The sequence below is a fragment of the Anopheles darlingi genome, chromosome 3, assembly GCF_943734745.1.
Source record: "Anopheles darlingi chromosome 3, idAnoDarlMG_H_01, whole genome shotgun sequence".
Classification (NCBI taxonomy): domain Eukaryota; kingdom Metazoa; phylum Arthropoda; class Insecta; order Diptera; family Culicidae; genus Anopheles; species Anopheles darlingi.
Window position 1 is genome coordinate 10,965,514 of NC_064875.1, and position 25,232 is coordinate 10,990,745.

At 50.2% G+C, this 25,232-nt stretch overlaps 1 protein-coding gene across 5 annotated transcripts; it reads left to right on the plus strand.

The window, feature by feature from the left end:
* Window positions 1–1,542: 1,542 nt before the first annotated feature.
* On the plus strand, window positions 1,543–25,186 carry LOC125956075 (uncharacterized). 5 transcript variants are annotated; one of them, XM_049687587.1, is made up of 5 exons: window positions 1,543–1,659; window positions 21,759–22,233; window positions 22,308–22,678; window positions 22,743–23,267; window positions 23,329–25,186. In XM_049687587.1, exons 2-5 carry the CDS (start codon window positions 22,152–22,154, stop codon window positions 24,439–24,441), a joined length of 2,091 nt encoding a protein of 696 aa, XP_049543544.1. In that variant the 5' UTR covers window positions 1,543–1,659; window positions 21,759–22,151; the 3' UTR covers window positions 24,442–25,186. The 5 variants fall into 5 exon arrangements, with proteins under 5 accessions (XP_049543544.1, XP_049543543.1, XP_049543545.1 ...); XM_049687586.1 differs by having other exon boundaries at window positions 1,635–1,710; XM_049687588.1 differs by lacking the exon at window positions 1,543–1,659 and adding an exon at window positions 1,766–1,872.
* Window positions 25,187–25,232: the final 46 nt, after the last annotated feature.

Consider the following 25,232-nt stretch of genomic DNA (forward strand, 5'->3'; position numbering starts at 1 on the left):
ATAAAGCCGCCGTAATAATAAGCGACACCAACGTCCTCACTTCGACTATAGATCCGGGCGACTACGGAGGACAAATCACCTATGTAAGTACAATAAACAAATCTATTTAGCTAACAAGAGTTGATTCCTCCCCCCACCCCCAAAACCCTTTATTTCATATGCCAGGTTCAAGTCCGCGCAGGCAGTAATTTCGTAGATAAGGACGGATTTACCTTTGAAACAACAGGATACGTAAACCACAACCTGTATAATTCAGCGACTAGTGCGAACCTTGTGGCTATTGCAACCATCAAGGGCAGCTTCAGTGGTTATGCAAATGTGCAACCCATTGCAGTAGAGTCGAGTGTGATTCCTTTCTTAGCGACGAACCCAACCAACTGCATTTTGCTTGGATGGGGCTTAAACGCTATAAAAGCCATCGTTACTAATCTAAGCAAAGCCGATTACAGACTCACTTCAGATCAAGTGTGTACATCGAAATTCGCCAACCATCCACCCTCGTGAGTACAATATCGCATTGCAAACCCTTTCCGCTTTGTTTTGAAACAATCTTCAATTTCTCTTATTACAGAACCCAATGCGCTGAGTCAGTGTCAGGGTATAAATGCGAAGACAAAGGCGCACCTCTCGTGTGTAACGGCCGTTTGTACGGTATATCTATAACGAGCTCTTGTGCTTCAGGTGTTCAATTATTTGTAAATATGCCGGACTCCGGTATCCAAAATTTCATCGTTCCTTATCTGCCTGTTCCGGTCGCCGCCATCATGCCGTCAGTGAGGAAAAATTACATGTCTTGTCCATGCATATCTTGTTAAAGATGGGAAACATGTGAATACAGTGGGACCACCTTGAAGTAGATGATAGCGTATGGTGATCACCTGATGTGACAATGGAATAAAGCCGGCAATGTAAGCAATGCAAACATGTATTCCCTCTCTCAACGTACATTGACCATGTATTTCATCCGAAAATCTATCTGTGTTTTTGTAACATTCCTCATCCTGTCTGAGGCCCTCGATAGAGCTGTCAACTTGGTCGAGTTTGTTAGGAGAGGGAAAAAGTTTGTAATTTCATTCACATAATCCGCTATTGCCCCAAAGATAATTTTCTACTGTTACTGGTTGGTTATTGGAGGTGTACTTTTAAGCACTTTATCACAATTTTAACCAGAAAACATGTTTGGTTTTGTGCAGTGTAAAAAATCATACGGCAGCGAGTTAACTTTTTGGCATGACATTTTGAGTTTACGCCAGAGTTTACGTTCCATGTGTCGCTGTCTCTATAAAATGCTATCAAAAAATTGGCATCAACGCAACTCCTTCAATGCAGTATAAAAAAACTACTTTCCTTTTTACCGCATTTCTTGGCTGAGAGATTCTGTGTGTCCAGATACTAATTGGTACTACTACTAACTGACTTTCTTAGCTACTTGTCACGCGCCGTCGTGTAACCGTCGCTGTAGCTTCAAAATTGCCCAAGCAGCAAAACCTCACAGATGAGGAGCAGATGAGATAGGACGAAAAAACAGTTCAAAGAAAGAGTGAGATGACAACAGTTTCATCGCGGCTGTCTGTTGGCGGGTTATGTTCCCGCACAAAAATTCAAATTTTGTTCGACCGCGCGCGAGGAAACACGTGTCGTCGTTGAAAGTGAAACAAGGTGAGAAGACCTGGCACTAGCCAGCCGGCGTGCGGTAGTGTCGTACGTTCGGTGCGTTCATTGGAAGGAATTTTACTCCTTGCTTCGATCCCAGCGGTTTTTTTTTGGGGAAGGGTGCGAGGGCGGTCAAAAGGAATTTTGAGCGAACCGCGAACAAAGGGGTGTTGTGACCGCAGCAGCAGCAGCAGCATCCTTCCTCAACCACGTTTTACGGTGGGCGTTTATTTTGCGACCATTTGTTTGTTGTGTTATTTCTGTCCCGTCGCGCCGCCAGTAACAGAACCGTGAGCGCGTGCTGTGTATGTTTCCAACGGTTGTTTTGGCGCTGTTACTATTGTTTTGTGTGGCTTTCCTCTTCGTCTCGGATATCTGTACACCCACGTGAATAGTGTGAATCATTGTGCCCCGTATTGTGTATGTGTGTGGAAGTACACTTACCCATCATCATCGTGCGCGGTGTGAATGTTTAATTTTAAATGTAGAAGACAAGCAGCTGTTTGCTAACAAAATCGAAACAAATCGATTTATCGAGAGATAGCTCGCGGCGAGAGACAGCGACGGTTGGATCGATGGTATATGATCTTCCGTTAAATAAATTATTTCACCGAACGATGACAAACCATCGTCAACCTTCTTCGCGTTACTAACCAAGCATAAGGTGATTCGCAACACGGGGATTCTTCGAACGGGGCGGAAGAGAAAATCTGAAGACATTTTTGTTCGAAGCACAGGAAACACGTTGTCGCCGACGCTTGCTCAGACGGAAACGGTTCGTAAGTCAATTTTATCATCAATCGCGAGGAGAATCGAAGAAGGCGCCTGGCGGATGTGGTGATGAAATTAGCAGCCTTTTCCGGGTGACTGGTTTTAGACCCTTTTGAAGGCGGACAAATTAGATTTATTTATTCAGTTTACTCAGTTTCCGCGAACCTAGAGAGAGGGGGTTGCAATTCTTGCTGCGTTCCTGTCCCTGCAAAGGCCTCTAGGGTCAATGTTGTTCTTTACGGAAAGGAATAGTCGCCACTCACCAAACTGTCGACTTTTAAGAAGGGATGAATGGGTTGCAGAGGAAGATGGCGAAGACAAACAGGCCGCTCTTTACACACACACACACACACACGAGTGCGAGAATGGGAATGATGATGAGCGATCATAATCGTTGGCCGCCTCGCGGATGGCATTGATTATTTATTCGTTTAAAAATAAACACGGCCACCAAGCACCACCAATAGCAGTAGCAGTAGTAGCGGCGGTAGCAACAACACCACGAGATGCGGAATACATGCTGAAGAATCATCGCCTACCGCCTGATGTCACCAGCATCAGGTCCCGTTTATGAATTCCGGGCCGAAGGCTAGCGGATGGTGATGATGCCGCATCCGCCATAACCCCAGTTTCAGCGAGCTTTCAACATCTGTTTGACCAACGATACAGGGGCTGGGGTCGTTAAACAATAGACGAAGCTCGCAACACGCGGACGCATATTTTTAGAAGATCAAATGCGTGCGTGGGCTTCGAGATCGAGATCCCAAACACACCCCGCAACCGAAGGGTGTCTTGTCTCGTCTGTGTGTGTGTTTGTGTGTGTTTTTTTCTTCGTTTTATTGACAATCGAACACAGCAACCAAGTCTCAAGGTCATCGGTTTATGGTACCTCCCCTATTGCCCTCACGCACAGTGTGCTGGTCCACCCGGCGAGGTCACAACACATACGAGGGGATGATGGCGCTCTGGTTGCTTTTCATCTTCCTCCGTCGGCCATCGGCGGTTACCCCTTCGGGTGACATCAGCTTCGACATTGTTTCAGCATTGGTTTTACTAGCAGACGACTTAATGGCATCCCCTATGCTACTCGTGGTCAGTGGCTAGCCGCTAGGGCCTTGACGTTATACGCTTCCATGCTCTACGCAACGGTGTAAAGAGTTCGGGTCCTAGGCATGGGAACGACTCCGTGACGTCGCTGTCGCTGCTCGTTTTAAGACACTTTCCACTCGCTTTCCCTCGCTTAGGGCATTCTGGTGCAAATGTCACCGCAGCACCGCAGAGGTTGTGTCCTCCCAGTCAATCTTTCGCACGAGCACGACCAGGACGCGACGCAGGTTTGTCCAAATTTGCCATATTTGGTCAAACAATGGGGTGAACCTGTTTTTTGGAACCATCGTTTCTTTTTTTTGGGTTTTGTTTTGTTTTGCTGTTCCGTTGCGTTGCGTTGCGTTGCGGCCTCCTTCGTCCTGCTCCACTTTTGCGGCGCTCTGGCCTGCCCTGCCCAAAGCTGGAACTGCAATCCATCTTCCGCCTGGATCCGCCGAGGAACAAGTCACCGACAGTGCGGAGCGGAGCGAAGCTTTTTCCGTTTGTTTGTTTCGAACGAATAAATTTGTTCAGAACACTGGGTAATCTTTGCCTTAAAGCACACACACACACACGCGCGTAGACCGCGGTGTCACCATATCAGCTCTCTCGGTCACCACCCTCGGTCGCAACGACGACGACGACGCAGACCGATCCGTCCGGTCACTTGCCTTGAACGGTATTTTTTGAAGGGTGAGCTTTTTGGGGGGAGGGAGACAGCACAATTATCATACAATAAATTAAAACCAACCATCCGGAACCCATCGGTCGCGGTCAACATGGTTACTACTGCTGCATGCCAAGGGGCCCTCTCTCTTCGTCTACCTTTCCCCCCCACCGCAAAACGCAAATGCAAATGAAGTTATTGTCCACGGGAGGCGTTTTTATGGAGCCTTTTTTGTGGTGTGACACAGACACAGAGGAAGAGAGAGAAAAGAGAGAGAGAGAGGAAGAAAGAGAGGGTGCTGGAATAAATAAACCATGCGGACGAACGGTCGGTTCAGTCCGTCCGTCTGCTGCGTATTGATTAAATGTCAATCGAACCCGGCGGTAACGGTTTGCAAACATAATTTGAGAAGCAGAATGAGGTGCAGGCTGGCAGGCACGTCTTGAGGATGCTCTTGCTCCTGGTAGCTCCTGGAGAAGCCCTGGTGCGTTCAATGTGGATACCGTTAATTGTGCGATCGGCGACAGACTCGTTGTTGACAAGTTGCGACGCGACTTGACGAAAATATCTTCCAACTCGCGATGCGCGATCGTGGCGGGAGACATCTCTGGAAGTCCCAGTACAGTTCAAGTAGAGCCGACGGTTGGATCTGACGTGATTGTATTCTTGTCAGTCGGCGTAGTGCTATGTGAAAGTCCCGCTCTTCGAACAGTCCGATGGTGACGGTGGCGGCATCGAAGGGATAATTCAATCAACGTGCCACCGGGAAAATGCGTATCGTTCCTCCGGGCGGTGCAGCATGCGCCAGCATGCAGGAATCTCTCGTCTCGTAGACTTCGTCGTAAGCGGCGCTTGATCGCGATAGTGATAATGGTCACGACGATCCGCCGATGAGTTTTCTCCCGTTCTCGATCCCGCGATCGATCGCGGGAGAGATGGTTTCCTGTTCGCTGGGACCTGTTTGCGTCTCCCCAGCATCACAGCACTGCACAAGATCCTCGGGAATGTCACAAACGAGATTGACAGACGCAGACGGAGGGGGGCCTCATGCCTCGTGCGTTGTATGATTTAATGGCGCCATTCACCATCGCCAAATATGGTGCGCGCGCTCGCCTGGCAGAGCCACAAATCTCGGGAATCGGGGATGAAACTGTTGCTTGCTGCCATTGAAAATGGCATCGGGCAGCCAAGAGACCTGGACTGGAATACTGATAGGGGTGCAGTGGCGGTACCTTTCCTTTCCTCTGCTGCGTGGCGGCCAATAATTGTAAAAATATGATCCGCACGCAGTACCTCTCTCTCTCTGCCTTCTGCTGCTGCTGCTGCTGCTGCTGCTGCTGCTGCTGCTACTGTCGCTTATCGGTGATGGTACCGTCATGATGTCGTTACTGTCTTTGCCCTTGAGAAGCGTTCTCCCGGGAGCAGCGCATCCAAACGCTAGCATCTCTGGCATGCTGCACGATACGCTCCTGATGCTGCTGGTCGTGACCGTGGACCATGAGGTGCGATCTGCGCGATTCCCGCGAACTTCCTTATGGTAGTGACCGTTCTCCTCGCCGTGGGAGATATGGTCTGATAGGTGGTAAGAGCACACGATGTGCATCTCTATAAATAAACGTTCCGACTCCCGATGACCTCCCCTATTCGCGCACTGTAAAGGTACCGACCGGCGACCACGGGACGAGTTGACGTCGAAGTCACCGTGGCATGTTCTCGTTTAGTACGCTCCACGTGATGATGATGATGATGATCTCAGCTCGTTGCATTCGGCGATCAAGTGTCCCTTCCGATCATCGAACAGTGTCACGCCACGCCATCGGTTCCTCGTTACAATCGTAAGGTTCGTGGACGCGAAACCGCGAACCGAACACTGCCACACTAAGTGGCCACCGGTAATGAGTCAATGAGTTCGAAGCGAGGCGAGTTCGAAGCGCTTCTTCCTCGAGCGCACGCGAGCACACGCCAAGTGACGGCCGATGGCCACTTGAGATTTGCCTGTCGGGGAGGAGCTTAATCGCTCGACCTCCTTTAGGCACCATCCCGTTCCTCTCCTTTCCACCTTTCCGGTCTCCAATATATTTGTCGATAATTAATTGAGCCGATAATTGAGTTGAAGTGTATCGGCCGAGAAGAGCATCATGGTGATGGTGATGATGATGATGATCAGCACCATGATGACTGTTATTAGGGCAATTTGGCGAGGGGGAGTAGGGACTGGAGGCTGTGAGGGTGCGAAATCATGCCGATGATTGAAATTGATTGCCATCTAATGGTTGGCGGGGAAATTGAATGAGTGAGTGAGAGAGAGAGAGAATGTGTCGTTGTTGTTGCTTTGGTGTGTGTCGGTTAGGTGAAAGCGGAGTTCGCGATCTTTATGTTTTCTCCTCACTTTCCCACTCTGCACCACCCCCTCAGGAAGATTCACGGATGCGCAATTTAATTCCCGTTTTCTTTCTGTTAATCTGAATCGTTGAGCCATCCGAACGATGGAATAGGTTTGTTTACCCCGTTCTCTTATGGGCAGGAGGGGCGGTAGGGGGATCACAACACTGGTCAAAATATTTAACTGAAAACGTTGAGCAAAGTCCTCTTCTCGAATGTAAACTTGTCCGAAAATGAATAAATTATTCAAAAAAACCCCATCTTCCGATGTTGTTTACCGAGAAGTGTGACTACAAATATTGGCTCAAATATAATGGCGAGTCACCATTATGCTCGCTACTTACGTAGGCACCACGCAGATGTCTTGATGATGTCGATGTTGGATTTCAAGAATTTCATGTAAAACACATACACCACGCAGAAAGCGCGGATTCCACGATGACTCATTCACGAGAGAGAGAGAGAGAACCATTCGCGATTAGTGTGGTTAGGGGCAGAGCGTGGTTAGATGGATGGCATCATGGTGCACAAGGATCACGGGGCATCACGTCATCATCGGTACCGCTCGTAGTGCTGCCCCCGAACCAACCATGATTCAACCCATTTCGCAACCTGCGCTACCGCCGGCCTGACCTCGAAATACCCGGCCAGACACAGCGACGACACCGCACCGAACGTGGATCGCGTTCTGCACCGGAATCCTGCTCCCCTGGGAGTCGTAGTGTTGGTGGCCTTTGGTGGTGCATCCACCTAGTGCCACGGGGGGGGGCCGCGAAAGGAAGGAAATAATGAAATTATAATGCCACATGCAATGCTGAGCGTTCTTGGGGATGGGCCCCCCGGGAGCCAACCCAAGGTCGTTTCGCTTAGTTTAATTGGTGCACTCCTTGGCTTGGCTCGGTTGAGGGGGAAGAGACGGTTTGGACGTTGGGTTGAATGTAAAGCACTTCATTTAAAACCACGAACGCCGGTTGTTCGTCCTGCGCTGGTCCGTCCGATTGTGACCTTGCGTTCTACTGCCCCAGAGTGTGCTCGATGATGTCACCATCACCAGTGTTCCCGAGTATTCCCGAGGAACAGGAGGCCGCTAGGACGTTTGAAAAGGATGGACTTGGGGAGCGTGCTTTTGGTGTTTTGAGCCGCGCACGATTGCATGCAAGCCAGGGACCGAGTCCAGGGTAGTTGTTTTGATAGTGGGCGATGAATACGGTAAACAATAATGCCGGCCATCATTACGCCGAGGTTTGCGACCTACGTCACACGGGACACAAACACACACACACACAGTCACGCGATGTGGTCACTAGTCTGTTCTGGTGATCGATAAAAATGTGAATTTCCTTTCTGGCATCTGGCTATGAAAGCGCCGTGGTGAATGATGATGATTGAAGATCTATTTCTATGCTTGACGTGCGATGGTCGACCGTCCTTGAAGAGCTCTGATATCATCCCCACAATCCGTGACGGTTGGCCAAATAAAGCGTCAACAGCCAAGACCGACAGCAAACTTTTGGAGCAAAAGTTAAAGCACGATAAATGGCGCTCGTGGAATCCCGAATCTGGTGACCACCGGTGACTGGGAGTAATTAGCAACAATTATTATTAATTGGCTACACATATAAGTCGATGAACAGCGTATCGGTTCGGCCATAAAGCCATTAAAACGTTGCCAAAAGTACGCGCCGTGCCATCCCATCTTTAGCAGCAGCTAGACGACGATGATGGTTAATGAATTCTAAGCAGTTACCACCGCTGATTGGACTATTCTGTTCAACAACTTCATGCTGGTGGTCCCACCAGAAGCGTGGCAGAAGAAGAGAACAGCACGCTGCTGAATAATGCAACGGTTAGTAGCGGCACAACACGTGCTCGGTGGGTTCACGCACAACGAACGTGTGTGTGGCTATCACCGGAAGTAGCTGAAGCTGGAGAAGCTTGAAGCTGGCTCATTGCTCTTGTTGTAGCAACCGGCAGGTTAAGTTACGATTGTTTACAAGTCTGCCCACGAGTCTAGGCAGCAAATACTGTAAACGTTCTGGATCTCGTTTGGAACTCCCAATGTTTTTTCCAAATTTCCTCCAACATAAACTCCAGCCTCCGGCTGGACAGCTGGAGGGCTCATTTCCATCGAAAATTCTCTCGGAAAAGAGGTCGAGTTTCCTTTTTTTTTTCTTGGGACCTAGGGGAGCACAGCATTTGAGGTGGCGATGTTGTTGATGATGATGGTGGTGGCGATGGTACGTTGCCCGCAAACAAACCAACGCAATCTGGTAATTTCCGCTCGCTCCGGTGTGTTCCGGAGTGGCTTGTCGGAAAGATAAACATTCCGCGCGCGGCACGCCGCCCCAAAAAACGAGGGAAAACATATATTCGGGGGGTCTGTGCGCGGCGGCGTGTGGAACCAGCTGCTGGCCAGTCTTCATTATTCCAACCGCCCGAGGGAAATTGTCGTTTTGGGGCTGGTTTTTCCGGCGTCAAAATGGACAAATTGTGTGTGTGTGTGTGTGTGTTGATGCCCTGTGATGACCGTGGCCAGTCCGGCCGGTGTCTATCCCGGTGTGATTTATGCACAGCAATGCGATGCGACGGAATAACATCAAGCCCACCAGGCTTCCCGCGTGTCCCTCTGGGAGTCGGGAGTGAGAAAATGTAGCAAAACAAACCCAGTTACTATCAAAAGGAATCTTCCGCACCTTGGCAGTTGGCGGCAACTTCTGGAATGGGGGATGAAAAACACACAAAAACAGACAAAGAAAACAGCACAGGATGAAGAAGAGATAGAGAGGCCACGGGGGGCGGAATGGGTAGAATTAGGTCATCCACCACCATTCGTCTAGGATGACGCCATTTTTCGCCAGTCACCAACACTACCGCTGGCATCGCGTTTGGCCAAATACCACTTTGGTCTGTTTTTATTAATAGTTGGGAATGTAAGAGAAGGACCATCATCAGTATTCTCTCGTGCGTGTTGTGTAGTATGTGCGTGATTTCTATCCCACTATTGCTTGCTCTCTCTCTCGCACTCTCCATGTTGGAGACAAACATCGGTCATTCGGCGCAAGGGAACCGCATGCCCGAACTTTGTCGAAGGTCACGGGACGCCCCGTTTCGGAGTGGGGTATGACACTGACGCCAGCAGTTAATCTGGGGGGAGATACGCAGACAGACTCATCTCGCCCATTTGGGATGACACTGGTGGACCAGCGCTTCAATCGATAACCGGCACTGGCACTGGCACAAGGTCCACACAATTCGGGCGAGTTGCCCTAGTCACCACTACAGTAATATGGGGAAAGTTTTTCAGGAGAATTCGCATAAGCAATCATTCGATGATAGTAGTAGTATAGTGTTTGAAAGGGTGCTGTATGGATGCAAGTCTCTAAAATTGAATTCCTTTCCCATATTCATGACCTGGAAGTTATTTGACAGGTTTTTGGGAAGTATCAATTAATGCATCAATGTTCTGTTCTCTATACATAGAATACAATTCTGGATATTCTTGTACAGCTTCTTCGGTACCTCAACACACTACTATGTCAGCATATTTACACTTTGTGAGTCATACTGGAGCCCTTGGAATCGGTCGACACGCCTTAATCGTCCCGTGAAATGATTACTTCATCGTGGTTCGTATTACTACCACGAATATGACGAATAGCTTCCCGATTCAATGGTCACATCCTGCCACTTTCGATCACACCGACGCACACGATGACGAAGCTGCTGGCAACGACGCGCGTGTGTGTGTGCGCGATCGTTTGCATTAAACAACAATTTGCATGCGTGGGCCATCTCACCTCCGGGCGAGTGGGCAGCTCGCTCGCAACTCGCATTCAATTAACCCAGTCCAACGCCGCCACTCTCCGACCTTAACCTGGAACCTGGTGCAGCGTCACCAGAGACAGCTGATTGCCGCAAGGAAGGGAAACCAAGGCGCAACCTTCGTATGGCGCTGAAGTGGCGCTGTCAAAAGCGATGTCACCGACTAGTGCTCACGCCCAGAAGTCACGTCACACACACCTCCCGGGGTCTGGTCTGATGAGATCGGATGACCGCTTACCGGATTCGTTACAGGACGTAGCGGGGATCCCTGATGGGTCGCCCATATGTAACGCGATCGGCTCCAAAGTGTTTTCAGATATTTGTCAATCCCAAAACCCCGCATTCCAATCTTATCTAGCAATGGGAGATCTTTGATTATCGCTGGGCGGGGTGGTACCTCCACTCGTTAAAGGGTCGCCACACCGGACACCGTGTTATCGTTTGTCACGATCGGAGCGGAGCGGAGCGGCGATGCCAGAGAGTTCGGCGGGGCGTAAAACTCGAACCAATTATCCAATTCCATTCTCTCGTTCTCAGCGTGAGACGCTGCGGTGGGCGTCACAAAAGCATATATATTTATCAGCAGCAGCAGCAGCAGCACGAGCAATAACTTCGAAGAACAGAAGAGTTTCAGGTCCACGTCAAGGGATTTGCCAAAACAGTGACGCGTGCTCCAAACCGAGAGAGACAGAGAGAGCGACTGAGGGGTGAGGTCCCGGGGTGGCCCCTTTCTCTTTAATGCTTATTTGATCACGTGACCTGTCCACCGACAGACGACGACGACCGGCGAACCATCACTCCGGGCGATTTTTGCCGGTTTTTTTTGTGGACCCTTTTTTGATGTTGTTGTCGTTGTTGCTGTTGTTATTGGTGGACATTCCTTCGGCGGACCAAAAATGGGGTTTCTTTTGGGGGGATCTTTTTGGAACGAGAATTGACAGAGAGCCTCGCGAGGTCTTCCCCATTTCACCGCAGTGAGGCGCAGCATAAGCCGTTTAACGGGAACGTGAATGGCGAAAATGGATGAAGGAAGGGCACTTGATGGTGGTGGTGGTGGCGGTACGATCGTAAATCATGCGAGCGCCGTGAAGCCGTGCGTGCGCGCGTCCACTAAGGAGGGGGGTAACGAGACCGCGTTCTGGTCTGTGTTTTCGGGTTCCAGTGTCATAAACCATGAAGGTCCGCCAACCAACGATCGCGGGCCCTGGTTTCGGGAAGGCTTTCTCCAAATGAAAATGAAGAGAGAACTACCTGGGACCGCTGAACCGGCTTCAAAAAAAAAACAGCCCTCTCTCCTCCTTCACAAAGCGGATTAAACGATGCTATCGGGCGGCGTATCGGAACGAGACATGACTTTTCGGTGGCTTTGGTGGCCGAATGCGCATGCGCAAGCCCCGAGCTGCCGGCCCCGGACTGCCGTGTTGTTGAAATGTGTTGTTCCTGTCCTGTTACTGATCGCGGTAAGATAACAACATTGCTCCCACTACAAGGTTCCGCGCCCAGACCGGACCGAACCGACAGCCAGACAGACAGATGCGAGATTGTCGAATATTCAAACGGTGGTGGTGGTGGTGGTGCGTTAACGGCCCCCCCACACCTTACACTCCCACGATTCCTCCACGAGGCGTGATCCGTCGGCCGTAATTGAAAAGTTAACGCTCGCTGGAAGGTGCCGTGGGGGCAAACGAGAGGGGTCTGGCCAGTTAAGATAATTAGTATTTAAGGCCAAGAAGAAGAAGCAGAAGAAGAAGAAACAGGGAAGGGTTTGGGCCCTTTGTTCCGCCAGTGGGGGGTGTTTAATCGTGCAACAGTGATTCTGTTCTGGCTCTCCCCTCCCTACCTTAAAGTCAGCTGACAAAGTGAACCACATTATGTGGCATTGGCCTCCCGGGTTGGATGTGTCACTTGCGGAACGTGCAGCGGAACGGAACGGAACGGAACGGAGCAACCAACCACAGCACAGCATAACGGTTTGGGGGTGCGAGCAGCATAACACACCGTAAAGAGCCGCGCCAGGAGGGTGTCAAACTGGGTGCAGTGCTGTGCGGTGCTGAAGATTTAATAATTCGCTGCCAACGAAGGCGAGCATATGTCGTGCTAAGAACGCATTCTGTTCGGCCATAATTTTGCATAATCGGTAGCAGGACATGGGAGCAGCGAGGGAGTGGTGTGACCGTTCTAATGAGAAGTTGCAATGAAAGGGACTAAGCGGTTCGGTTTTAATAATGGGAGTGACTCACGATCTCGGGAGCGTCACAGACATGCCGACATGCGAATATGCTGGATGCATGATCTTCTCGAAGAGTTCATGTTAATCTCTTTCGTGTTCCAGGTTACAGTTTAATTAATGAAGAGTGTAAACTGCAAATCATACTCTATCTGTTCTTTAACGGAGGGATAAGGTTAAGTCCGGGCTAAAAGGCTTTTTTGAAGATTTTTTTGTGAAGAAACCACTCAGCAAAAAAAATTTCATCTAAATTTCACATTAAACTACAACTTGTCAAGAATAATTGGGGGTATTTTGAGAAAGAGTTTTTTAAATAATACGGTCATAGCAACCAATCTTGAAAGGCGAGTCCGCAAAAATGGCCTTCTTTTCGGTGTCTCTCTTTGCTTTCTTTGTTTTTCTAGATTATCGTAAATATACTGATCAATATTCTTTTGTTACATTATTAGTTTATCCTGGTAGCCCCCAAATCAAATTCACACAATACTCTTGAAAGGATTCATGAAAAGGGTCTGTGTCATTGTCGGTCATTCTCATGAAGTGCATTACGCAACCATAAACATTATCCAACAGACTCGTGGAGATTTGTTGGTGTCAAATGGAACCAAAAGCAATCAACATCTTTCCATACTCTTTCTCCATACTCTCTTGTAGACACCTTAATCAAGATCTGCACCGGCATAGATCATACGATGGTTGTTAAACAACGCTGCAAACATAACCGTTCCAGCCGGCGAAGAAACAGAAGATCACGACTTTGTTCGTGATGGTTTTTGTTTTTTTTTTTGCTTTTTTGGGGGCTGCTGTTGCTGCTGCTGCTGCTCTGTCAGCCATGCGCGTACTCGCGTACACCACAGTACACCGGCCCGGTACCATGTTGCGCCCACTTGCGCGACGATCCCACGTTTATGTTTGCTGCCAAATTATGTTGCCAGCGGTCCCTGTTACCAACGGCATCATTCCTCTTAAAGATGATGATTTTGATGAGCATGCTGTCTCTGGTGCTTGAGCATAATGTCAATGTGTGCAGCAGCAGCAGCAGCAGCAGCGAACCATGGCGCAAATGCCGGCTGCTCGCACAATCGAGAACGAACGTTCCAGCAGCGCTTTTGCCGCTTGAACCACTCACTTTGCCGCCGTTCGTTCGTTAGAGTTCGTTTTGCGAATTTATTTTTGCACATCGACGCAAACGGTGGTGGCGGCGAGTAGGTGGCCACGAATAAATAGCTCCCTAAGTGCTCTTGAATAGAGCCGTGAGCAGTGTGTGAGCAGCGGAGAAGTGGAACTGTCATGAAGATATTTCGCGGCTTTCAAGAAGCATGATGATGATGGCGGTCCTGCGATCTTCGTTCTACTCCTTTCTTCTTTTTTTTTTTGCTCATTCAGCCTCTTAAAGGCCACGATCGCTTTTATTAGACCACCACTATGACGACGTTATAATCTCTTCCTGGTTGGTGTCCATCGCTAGACTCGCTCCACGTGCGATAGGGGATCGAGGACCCGAAACTGGGCCGCACTCGCTATGCGACGGTGACGGTGATGACGGTGATGATGATGATGGAGCAAGACCGATGGATTGGCAAACAAAGTCCGTTGATTGTGTGTCGTCTTGAATGGTAAACGTACTCAACGTCCTCCTTCGCGAGGAGCCTCCAAACTGTACCAGCCTGTCACTTGGTGCCCTTTCCATCCTTTCGCCGACAGCAGCGCGGGCAGAGTGTAAGTGGAACCGGTTGCTTCGCGCTTATCGCGTGATCGCTCGCGCACGCCATTGCCACCGTGGATGAGATGTTCATTAATAACTTCCAGGCCGCGGTTTAATGTGCGAGGCGGGCGGGCGAGCGGGCGGGTCAACGGTGAACGCTGTCCAGTAGGCTTGGGACACCTTCGGTGGGGACCACCGCCATTATGCTACCATCTGCTGTCAACGCAACGCCACACGCATAATGTTAATGATCTGGGTGGTGGTGTGGCCCCGCGTACCCCGCGTACCCTTAAACGTGCATGCAAAGTATGCAATGCAGGGGCTGTTACACACATACGGACGGTGGACCTTCACTCATCTGACCATTGGCCTCGCCTGGCCTCGTGGTGTCAATTGCGGGGGCGCTACTAATGCTTATAAATTTGAATTTCCTTCGTTGACCACTTGGGCAGCGTCTAATCCCGCGCATGTGGGAGTGTTTATGAGATCGAACATTTGGATAATGCACTGGAGAAGGTGGGAGTCCCATTCACTAGAGAAAGAGAGAGAAAGAGAGAGAGAAGTGCTGGTACCGTTTTGGGGTTTTTGGAAAGTGGCACAAACTCATCCCGTGATCATAATACCATTGCGTCGCAATACGAAATGTTACTGGAAGTGGATTCAATTTGAACTTCATTAAACTAGGAATGAAGAGACGATCTTCTACTTATAACACATTCACTCTCGGTGGTTGCGTTTATATTATTCTCGAGATTAGATCATTTGAAAGAATTAAGAAAAATGGTCAAACCAAAACAAGTTGAAAGAATTCATCCAAATAGCTTAGCAACTTAATAATACCATCTTGTAGTTATATAAATGTCTTTTCAAAGCTCTACATGATCTACATAGATAGAGCTATATGGAATGCAGTTCAATGATAAATTCAACAAACAGGATCATTTGAATTTTTATGACAAATTTATTCCAAACGTGCGATGTCAGACCTTCCACAACAGACTGTTCGAGTTGCTTCTAAAACTCAATATAGTTAAGCCAATCTCAAGCATTTGGATCGAGCCCATCTGGATAAAGTAGCTCAAGATACCATTTGAACTTCAGCCAAAAAGCGAAATTGAAATAGAATAGCGTTTGAGCATAAAAAATGATTTCATAAAAATTATAAATAAGACAAGCATACCTATTAAAATCGAGATGACGTATTCATGCTACTAATCTGCGATTGTGAGCTATCTGCAGATTTATCTGCTTTGATCCCGAAAGCTAGCCTGACTGACAGTGAACCTGACAGGCGGCCTGGGTGGCATCGGAATCATCAATCTGCTTCTCCCCGGGAACGGTTTGATTGAACGACATGCCCGTCGCGATGTTATCAGCCTGCGTACTGCCTCAGGTCACCGAACACCGAAAGGCCGCCAACTCATTTCACAACCCCAATTTCACAACAAACAACGGACGGCCCCCGGGGACGGACGGACGGATGGATGGTGTGAATGATGCTGGAAACCCTTGTGCCATTCATGGAAGTGAGCGTTTCAATCACACTTGCAGGCGGAGACAGAAATATGAATAATATACCGCGCCGAGATAAGGCGTGATGAGTCCTTTGTGCCTTTCCTGTGTGACTGGGTGATTAGGAAAAAAAGCGTCACCGGAGAGCGGAGTCTCGATGGCGACGGGCATCGATGATGTCATATGTTCGGCGATCACCGAGAGAAACAGAGAGAGCGAGAGAGAGAGGAGGTGAATTGAAATGCATAAACGGACACGGACGACGCACGTTATGGTTTCAAGTTTTTCAAGAACTGAAACAAAGTGTCCACGCCACCACGATCCTCCCTGATCTCACGTCCGGTGTTTGTTTTCCGCACAGCAAAGTAATAACAATAGATGGAAAAAGAAGAAGAAGACGATGCGGTGTAAGGATCGATCGTGTCCATCGGGGGCCGGCCCGGCGACGACGGCTTGCGGCCTGCGCATTTCCTATTTATAATTCTGCGCGTCGTCGTGTGGTTTGCAAAACACGGCGCACGGGCAGACCGATCGACCGATCGACCGACTGACCGACCCAAAGGGAAACGAACCACCACCACAATCCGATTGCACAATCGCGAACAACAACAAGGAACGATTACGGACACACAATGTGCAGCTTCTTCTTCTTGGCTTGACTGCTGCGTCGAGCAAATGATCGCTAAGTAAGCGATCGAGCACGCTGGTCGAAGCTGGCAGTGGCGATAAGACACCAAACCATGCGCAACAGCACGGTATCGATCGATCGTCGAAGCGACGATTCTGTGCCAATCTCTTTGGCTCCTGCTTGGTGTCTTCGTGGTCCGGGTACGGGTCCGGCCACGGCGAGAACGTGTCTTAAAATAAAACCCAAAACTTTACGATCGTCATGGTGCGATCGTCGTGCTCGCCCCGCGTGCGACCATTTTTCTTGGCGCGTTTTTAGTGTGACCATGAGGCCGGGGCGGCACTAGGCGGTGCGGATCGGGGCCTCCGGTGGGACCTCGGCTATCGATGACATCATGCTGTGATGATGATGATGCTGCTGCTGCTGCTGGTGGTCGGTGTTGATGCATATGAGCACGGATCGCAGCAAGCGAAGGTTGGATCTGTGGGAATCTCCTTCTTCGCATGATGTGGAGCATCGTGGCAGTGGAGGTGCCAGACCGTCCCGAAAAGATCCCTTTTTCGGTGGGAGACTTTTGCAAAAAAAGATGAACCAAGGATGGACCGAGTTTGATTTATGACATCGATCGTCAGCGTCCCTCGAATGTGGCTTCTCAGAAGGAATAAAGGCGTCCTGCTGAGTACCGAGACAACGGAGAAAAGAGCCTTCCAAGGGAAGCGGTCTTAAGGTCACACACACACATGCACAGAATTGGTGGCAGAATTCGCCGAAAGTGGCATACCGCTTTTATGGTGAAGCGTTCCTCTCACATGCCTGCTGCTGACAAATTGCCGCCTTTCCGTGATGCATCACACAGAAGAACACAGCTTAATCCCACCCTTGAGCGTGTCCGCGTCCATCCAAACGTCACATTAGTATTTCCAAACACAATTTACGATACGGTCCCATGTTTGGGGCCCCGTTTGACTACCGCGCGCGATAACAACAACAACAAGCAGCGCACAACTCCCGGGCACTTCCACTTCCGCAGAGCGCAACCATCAGTGGGGCATCGGGGTGGGTTTGCGACACCAAATAAGCAATCCGTCTTACGTTTGTAGCGTAGCGAGTAAAAATGGTGTTCCTTTGATCGTAAAAACCACCCTCCGGTGTGCGAAGGCTAAGTGCCCATGCAGCTCGACCGGATGACCACGATGCAGCGCTGAAAATAAAACGTCTCCAACCTTCCTACCATGTGGGGGTGGGGGCAGTATGACCACCACACACCGGACTAAATTACTACGACCGAAGGCAGTTCCGCGGCGTTATGGCCGTTTCTAGTAATCCACTTGGACTTTTAAAAATGGGCGGAAATGGTTCCGAACCCATTCCGAAGCGAAGGTTCAGTTTGATGTAAAGCTGACGATTGTTTTTCGGTCGGCATTATTGTTGCTTGTTTATGGCCCGGTCCGGCTTGTTAAGTCTCGTTTATTATTCCGATCCGAAGAACCCCGGTTTCAAACAATACTCCGATGCTCCGTGGACCGGGACAGTTCCTTCTTAGCAACGAGCACCATCAGCACCGGAGATCACTGAGCAATGGATGGTCGGCTGGTGGTAGTCATAGTGTGCGCGCATGCTACGATCGATTCGACCCTGCCAGCCCTCCTGCCTAGAGGTGTCATGGAGAATGAAATCATCATACTTCGCCCATTGCGGTGGCGATCACTGACGGTCAACACAATTTACAAGCTCACCTCATCGGCGACCCCAGGGGAGACAGAGAGAGGCGCATAACGCGGGGAGAAGGGGAGATGATGTAATTTGACTCGTGGGAGAACTCGGTATTTGCTTTCGTTCTATGCCGTTCCTCCAGCAACCGCGGCACCGGCACATAGAATGCGGGCAGCAGTTTATCTGGCACATTGTATCGATGGAAAGTCGACAAAAACGACGATTCCTCATCCCCCCCGCCGCAATTGCCGCCCCGGGCGGTGGGTGGGACTCTCACAAATCCATTAGCTTAGCAAACATATTTTAAAGCTCGGTGGTGCCTGCACCCCCGGGGATCCAGCTGCTCTGATGGTGTGGTGGATGGATTTACGGGCTACTAGGACGAGAATCTATTTCCCGGTTTTTATGCTACCTCACCATCACCTCCGGAGTGGTTCCAATAGAGGTAGCAGCAACAGCAGCAACAGTGATGGTAGCAAATTGACGAGGTGTAGCAGCAGCAACAGTCGATCAATCTACATAATGCACCCCATACCGGGCATACAGTCGGCCGGGCGTATATATGACCTGGATTCAAATGGTCATAAAGTATCGAGTTCGTGAGCAATAAAACTGGGGATTTTCAGTTGGAAAAATGGGCCGAGGCGGGGTGGGTGGGTGCTGGAAAACGAGCATAGACAAACGTACATCACATCCACACACACGCACACACACGCGCGCACACCCATCGCGAACCGTTCTAGGAGATAACCTTTTCCACCTTTTTCCCTCGCGCTAAGGTTTTGCCTTATTTGTTCAGTCGACCATCTGTATTGGTATTAATTCACCGCAATAGACGATAGATGCTGATGGCATGAGGAGTGAGCCAGTGAGAGGCGCTGGATATTTCACTCTCCCCTCCGTTGGCAGGGGTGACATCATTTACCGGATCATTTCCTATCGAGGTAGGTTGGTGGAGATTGTGGCGAGACCAACCATCGGCATGGGCCCAATGAAAATGCATTTCCATGCAGGCACGCCACGGATGATGATGCTGATCCCCGTGTCTGTTTCCGTCACGTGCGTGTATAGTACGCTGCCTTCTGCACTCCAGAGGTGTGCACAGATGATGATGATGATGATGATGATGAGGATGATGCTATAGCGTAAATATTTACTTCCATATTCCTTCCAACTAATCTGAACAAGCGCGCTGCTTCTCTCGGACTTGAGGGGAGGCGTGTTGTGGCGTGGCTTGAGAAGAGGGTGGTGGTGATGAAGTGCTACTTTTTTCGGAAGTTCCCCTAATCGTACATGGCGGTATTGTGCAATCGGATTGCGGAACGCAGTGTAGCGTCAGTAGCCCGGAATGGTAGGTTATGCTTGAAAGGAAGGGGCTCTTTTTGGCGGGGGGCCTCAACACACCACAGCACTCTTTCACAGCAGATTTGACTCCCGAATTGTGTTTCGAGTGAGTAAATTGAGAGAAGAGAAGAAGTGTAGGCGTTGAATGGCAGATTATTCGCAGTTATTTGGGGGTTTATTGGCGTGTATTTACCTTTTGTTTTCGCACGCTTTCGCGGTTCTCACGGGTGCGAGGCGGAGAGCGTGTTGTGCACTTCGCAGGCGATTAGTGGTGAAACAGTGTGTACTTGGATGGATTATCTTGGATTTTTCGCTGCTGTTTGCTCTCCATGGTTACCGGGGGTCCATCATAGTAACGCATCAGTGCCTTGCATTTTGCTGGGTGGTTGTCTGCAAAGAAATCATTATAAAGTGTTGTAATGTTGGAATATGAATCTTTTAGAACTTTTTTTTGAAATTGTAGCACTTTTAGATTAACTTTACTTAAATCGTTTCATAGAAGACGTTACCGAGGTACCTCTTTTCTGTTTCATTATAGAGCTCTCGCACTGTTAATGATATTCTCAATATTAACGTCGAATAACAAAAGCAGCTTATGTCTTTCAAGCATATTAAGCTCAGCATATTAATGGGAATCGTCGGACAGTTTGCTTCTGTGTGGTATAGGAAAGAGTATCCAGTGAAGAAGTTTGTCTTCTAGAATTAATCTTGACGTAATCTGATATGGTCGACCTCTCATGTAGAAGTGCACACCGCGCTTGCAATAGCTTCGAGTGGCTCTCACTAACGCCTATTTATAGGTGTGAAACCCTTCTCTTTATCATCATCATCATATCGACACCCCTTAATGGTTCCATGTAAATCGAATCACCGATGGGGCGGTTCGACAGGCGCAAAAGGAGATGTGAGCATCATTAGGGATGCACTAAATTATGGGTGTAATCGACCACACCGCTTCAAGATTGATCCATCGTTTCCGATCCATCCGAGCTGTTGCTGCTGCTGCTGCTGTTCTTGTGTTGATCGATGCGATAATCTCCACTCGTGTGCGTGTGTGCCAGCAAGCTATCCTCCCATTAAGTGGCACGTGCGCGACTACTGGGCAGCTGGAGCATTGCTGTGAAAACCTGCTACTCGTCTACTCGATCGAACCGCGCTTTATCTCGATCGCTTCCCATCGCCAGCCTCCAACCTCTCCCATTACTCATCTAACGCAGCGTGCAGCGGACGGATGAACGATGCTGGCATGTTTTCTAAAAATATGCTACCCGGCCCCAATGAAGGGACCGGTTGCATGGTTGCCGGGTCTACGCGTCTTTTTATGCTCCAACATTCGACACTCCTGGGCAGAGACACACACACACACACAGCTCGGTGTGGGCCAGTGTGCCGACGGAGGAGAACAAAAAAAACAACAAAAATATTTACAACTCCTAGGGCCTCCCTCTAATTAGTACCAGATGTCGTCGCGTTTTGGGGTTTGCCGTTGCCCCGTCGTCTCGATTCCGCGTTCTTCTCGTTGTGTTGTGCGCGTTACCCATCATCATCATCATCATGACGCGATGACGATTAGTTCCAAAATTAACCACCATACCTTCGCGCGCATATTGATTATCGGGTACTACGAATTAGTTTAAAAAATATTTGAAACACACACCAATAACGGGCACGGGCATGTGTAACGTGACCGTGAGAAGCTGTGTGGAGCCTGCCTGAGGACAGACTCGACGACTCCGCTGTCACCACGCCCGGCGCGAGGGTAGGTGGACCAGGTTTATTTTTATCCTCCACATCCGCAAGTGGCAGCTGTTGGCGGCTACTCATCGCCCGGCATGTGTGTGCGCGTCGTTTCGGTCGTTTCGTCTCCTCCTCCACATACACACACACACACACACATTATATCCAGCCGGTGCCGGTGCGAAGGATCAAGATCTCCGATTCCGAAATAGCGCCAATTCCATTCCGTTGCTGTCATCGTCACCAGCGCACGCGTTTCAGGGACTCCACCTATTCCATTAGTGACCGCGAGCGCCCGGCCGCCCGCCCGATGATGGTCTTGAACGACGTTCGCTCTCTACTCGCTACGCTACTAGGTCAACTGCGTGTCCGTCAGCAGCGCACGACGTCCTGCGAACGGTGGCCGGCCATTAAGCGGCTGCCATCATCACCTCCGAATGCTTCGCTGACGAGCGCTTGGCTTTTATATTTTATTTACTTTCTATCTCTTCCCACTGTTTCATCCCCGCAGTCATTCCGATTCCCCAACGCGACCGAAATCTACGACGCCGACGCCGACGACGACGACGACAAGAACACGCAAAGTCCATTCGGTCTTAAGTTAGCAAACGGTGCGCCCGGCGGTGCGGTGCGGTGTGTGGTGGCCATTCCAGGCCATCCTGGAAACGAGCGTTATCGTCCAGTGAAGCACGGCAGCACGCTTTTATGGCTCCTCGTCCTCGTCTTCGTCCTGTGCCAAAGTGCTAGTGCTAGTGAGTGTTTAATTAAAATCATCAACAAAGACAAAGGAACGAACGAAAGAGAGGAAGAGACAGAGAGAGAGAGTGATTGTATCGTGGACGAAACCGTGTGTCCATTGGAGTGAATCCGAACAGAAAGTCCTCTAGTCCCACCTCTGAGCAAAATGGGTGCGCCACCTGCCAAGAAGCCGTTGGTCAACAGGAACCTAATATCCCTGAAGATTGTCCTTTTTCTGTTCTATGGCGGTAAGGCATATAGTGGCCATATACAGGGAACGAGAATTCGTTTTGATTAACCCGCTCTCGCTTACCCACTACAGCCCTCGGATGTTTACACCCGTACCTGCAGAAGCACATGACCCTGACCGGCCTTAACTACTACGAGTCGCAGCTGGTGACACTGATTGCACCGCTCGTGGCGATCCTGGGACCGCTGGTGATTGCTCCGCTGGTGGACCGGTTGGCCGGCCGTGCCGGAGCTTCCTTCGGTAAGCGGCTTCGTCTGCTGGCCTCACTCTGCATGATCCTCTCGGTCGTCCTCTACTCGGTGCTGTTCTTTTTGGTGCCGCGTGTCGAGCGGGAAGAATCCAGCCGGTCGAGTGTAAGTTTCGCCTGCGACTACGAAGGAGCCATCATCTTCCAGCAGCGCTGCAGCGAAGAACGCACCTGCTATCAATGGAAACGAGAAAAGGTACCTGCTGTTATTGCACCTCTAGATACCTCGCTTACTAATACTCACTTGTTCTACGCAACAGATTGGCAGCCTGACGCTCACCAACTGCTCCTACACGTGCCAGAAGCCGGTCGAATTCGAGAACCTAAACCACCCGTACACCAAGGGCATTGTGCTGCCCTCGTCAACCGAGAGCTCACTGGAGGATGAGGATTACGATCTGAACGAGGAGCCATTACCGGCTCCGGACAATTTTAAGCAGGAAGCGACCGGAGTTGAGGTGGACAACACACCCATTCCGGTGCCACACATCTGCGAGCATAAGGGTGACCGGGAGCGGGAACTATGCCATGCGTACACCGCTGCCGCCACCTCCCTCAAGCTGGCCACCGTCCTGCGCAGTGCGGTGAACGAGGAGAACGAAACGCACAGTGCCGAATGGTGCCGGTATCCGCTCGATGGCTTTTCCTGCGACATTCCGGAGAAGCAGATCGTCTGGATGAAACTGCTGACCAACTCGTCCAACTGTACGCCCAAGGTGGAGTGCGAGGTGAACGATCCGTATGACGACGCGAACAGTGTGCTGGCGGAGAGTGTCTGCATGCGGGTACGTTGACTGCAGCCCCTGGATTGGATTGGAACAATAAATAAGTTGCATCTTCTTGCAGATCGTCGGTGATCCGGAGCTGACGTTCTGGTCCTACCTGGCGTTACGCTCGTTCGGTGATGCCTTCCTCCTTGCCGTAATCGTACTGCTGAACGCGGCGACCATCATAGCGACGCGCGAAACCTCCAGCGGACGCGGTGACTTTGGTCGACAGATCGTCTGGGGTGCGATCGGTTGGGCGATCTCGTACTTTGCCCTCGCCTGGTTCCTGGAGACGTACTATGGTTACGTGGTGCTGGCGTTGTTGGCCGCTCTCGTCCTACTCGTCTCGTCCGGTATGCCGCTGACACCGCCGGAGATGTGGTGGCACACCAAGTGCGGTATGGTGGCGATCCCGATGTCCGCCATCCGCCGGTACGGTCCCGAGTCGGCCGGTCTCTGCCTGGTGACGCTCATTCTCGGTACGTTCTGGGCCGCGCTGGACAACTACGAAGGTGTGCTGGTGAAGACGTACGACATTCATCCGGTGGCCGACGACTACTACGGGGAGGTGTGGAGTGCGTTCATTGTGCTCGGTGCCCTTCTCACCATACCGGCCCTCTGGTACGCCGAGAAGATTGTCGATTTCTGTGGCCACTCGAACATCCTGATCACGGCGGTCACTACGTTTATCCTGCGCTTCGCTTTGCTCGCCTCGTGCGATGTGTCCTGGTGGCGAGTGATCATCGACTTCCTGTATCCGGTCACGCTCGGACTTACCTGGTTGACGATCGTGTTCTATATGCGGCACATTATTCCGCGCCGGCTCATCACCACGGGGCAGGCCCTGCCCGTGATCTTCCACTTTTGTCTCGGCCGTTTCATCGGTGCACTGATCGGGATGTGGACGCAGATCGATCATCTGATCGTGACCTTCCAGGTGCTTGCCATCGCGGCGTGTGTCGTGTCCGTCGTGTACTTCCTGCTGTACCATCTGGTGTTGGCACCGCGTTGTGCTGCGCGGCTCAATCATGAACCGTCGGCATCGGCTCTCAACATTACCGCACCGGATGGTGGTGCGTCCGTGCCATCGAACGGCCATCAGCAGCAGCAGCCAACGCAGAAGAACGGAAGCTATCAACCGTTGCGAATCTACCACAACTATCGTGGACGGAAGGGACACTTCCGTTACTAGGGCCCTTACCTTCCTTTCGGCGTTCTCTACCCCCTAGTCCTCTCTCTCTCTCTCTGTTTACTACCCCCTCCCGTCTAGCACAGTTGATCTGCATCGATCTTTTGGTACCAAAAAAGCAAACTGCATAGCAAAACGGAAATTCGAGGCCAGTGTTCCCCGGTGTTTTGGGGGGGCAGCGTTAAGGCCTGTGCGACACCGGTCTAGCCTATTTATTGAACGCGTATGGTAGGTGATTGACGATAAAAAAAAGCAGAGGAGCCTTCGGAACAAATTCGCTTTTATAGTTTAGTGTAGTATAAATTCGAAAACAAACAAAACAACTCAGTTAGAAGCAAACACTCCCCTTTTCCTTCGCCTGAAACGCTCCTTCCTTCCCATTCTGAGACCCTCGATTTGTCCTGTCCTGTCCCGCACCACATGGTGTGTTCGTTCGCTCTATGTTAAGGTAAACATTTCCGTTATATTTTTTTTTGCTGTTTGTTTTAAGTACTTTGTACAACGATAGGGTTACGTGCGATTGCGATCGCGATCGCGAAACGACGAAGGAAGAACTTTTTGGAGGTAGAAAGAAATCTCGAATACGCTTATCCGTTCTAGGCAAATGTATCTTCAAAGATAATTCCATCAGAACGTTCTCTTATGGTTTACGCTGTCAGTTCCCGTTCTCGATTGCCATCTGGAATAGAGGAAGGTGAAGGTAGGAAGAAGTGCGGCAGAAGGCAAATTACTCAATCTAAAATAAAAACAGTTGAAATGCGCGCGATCGTCAAGCGATCATTCGAAACCACTGC

Excerpts from the sequence above, each read along its gene's own strand:
- LOC125956075 (XM_049687587.1), top strand. The coding sequence starts at position 22,152 with ATGGGTGCGCCACCTGCCAAGAAGCCGTTGGTCAACAGGAACCTAATA. Across the intron at positions 22,679-22,742 it reads ATCAATGGAAACGAGAAAAG|ATTGGCAGCCTGACGCTCAC; the intron begins GTACCTGCTGTT and ends TCTACGCAACAG. Across the intron at positions 23,268-23,328 it reads CGGAGAGTGTCTGCATGCGG|ATCGTCGGTGATCCGGAGCT; the intron begins GTACGTTGACTG and ends ATCTTCTTGCAG.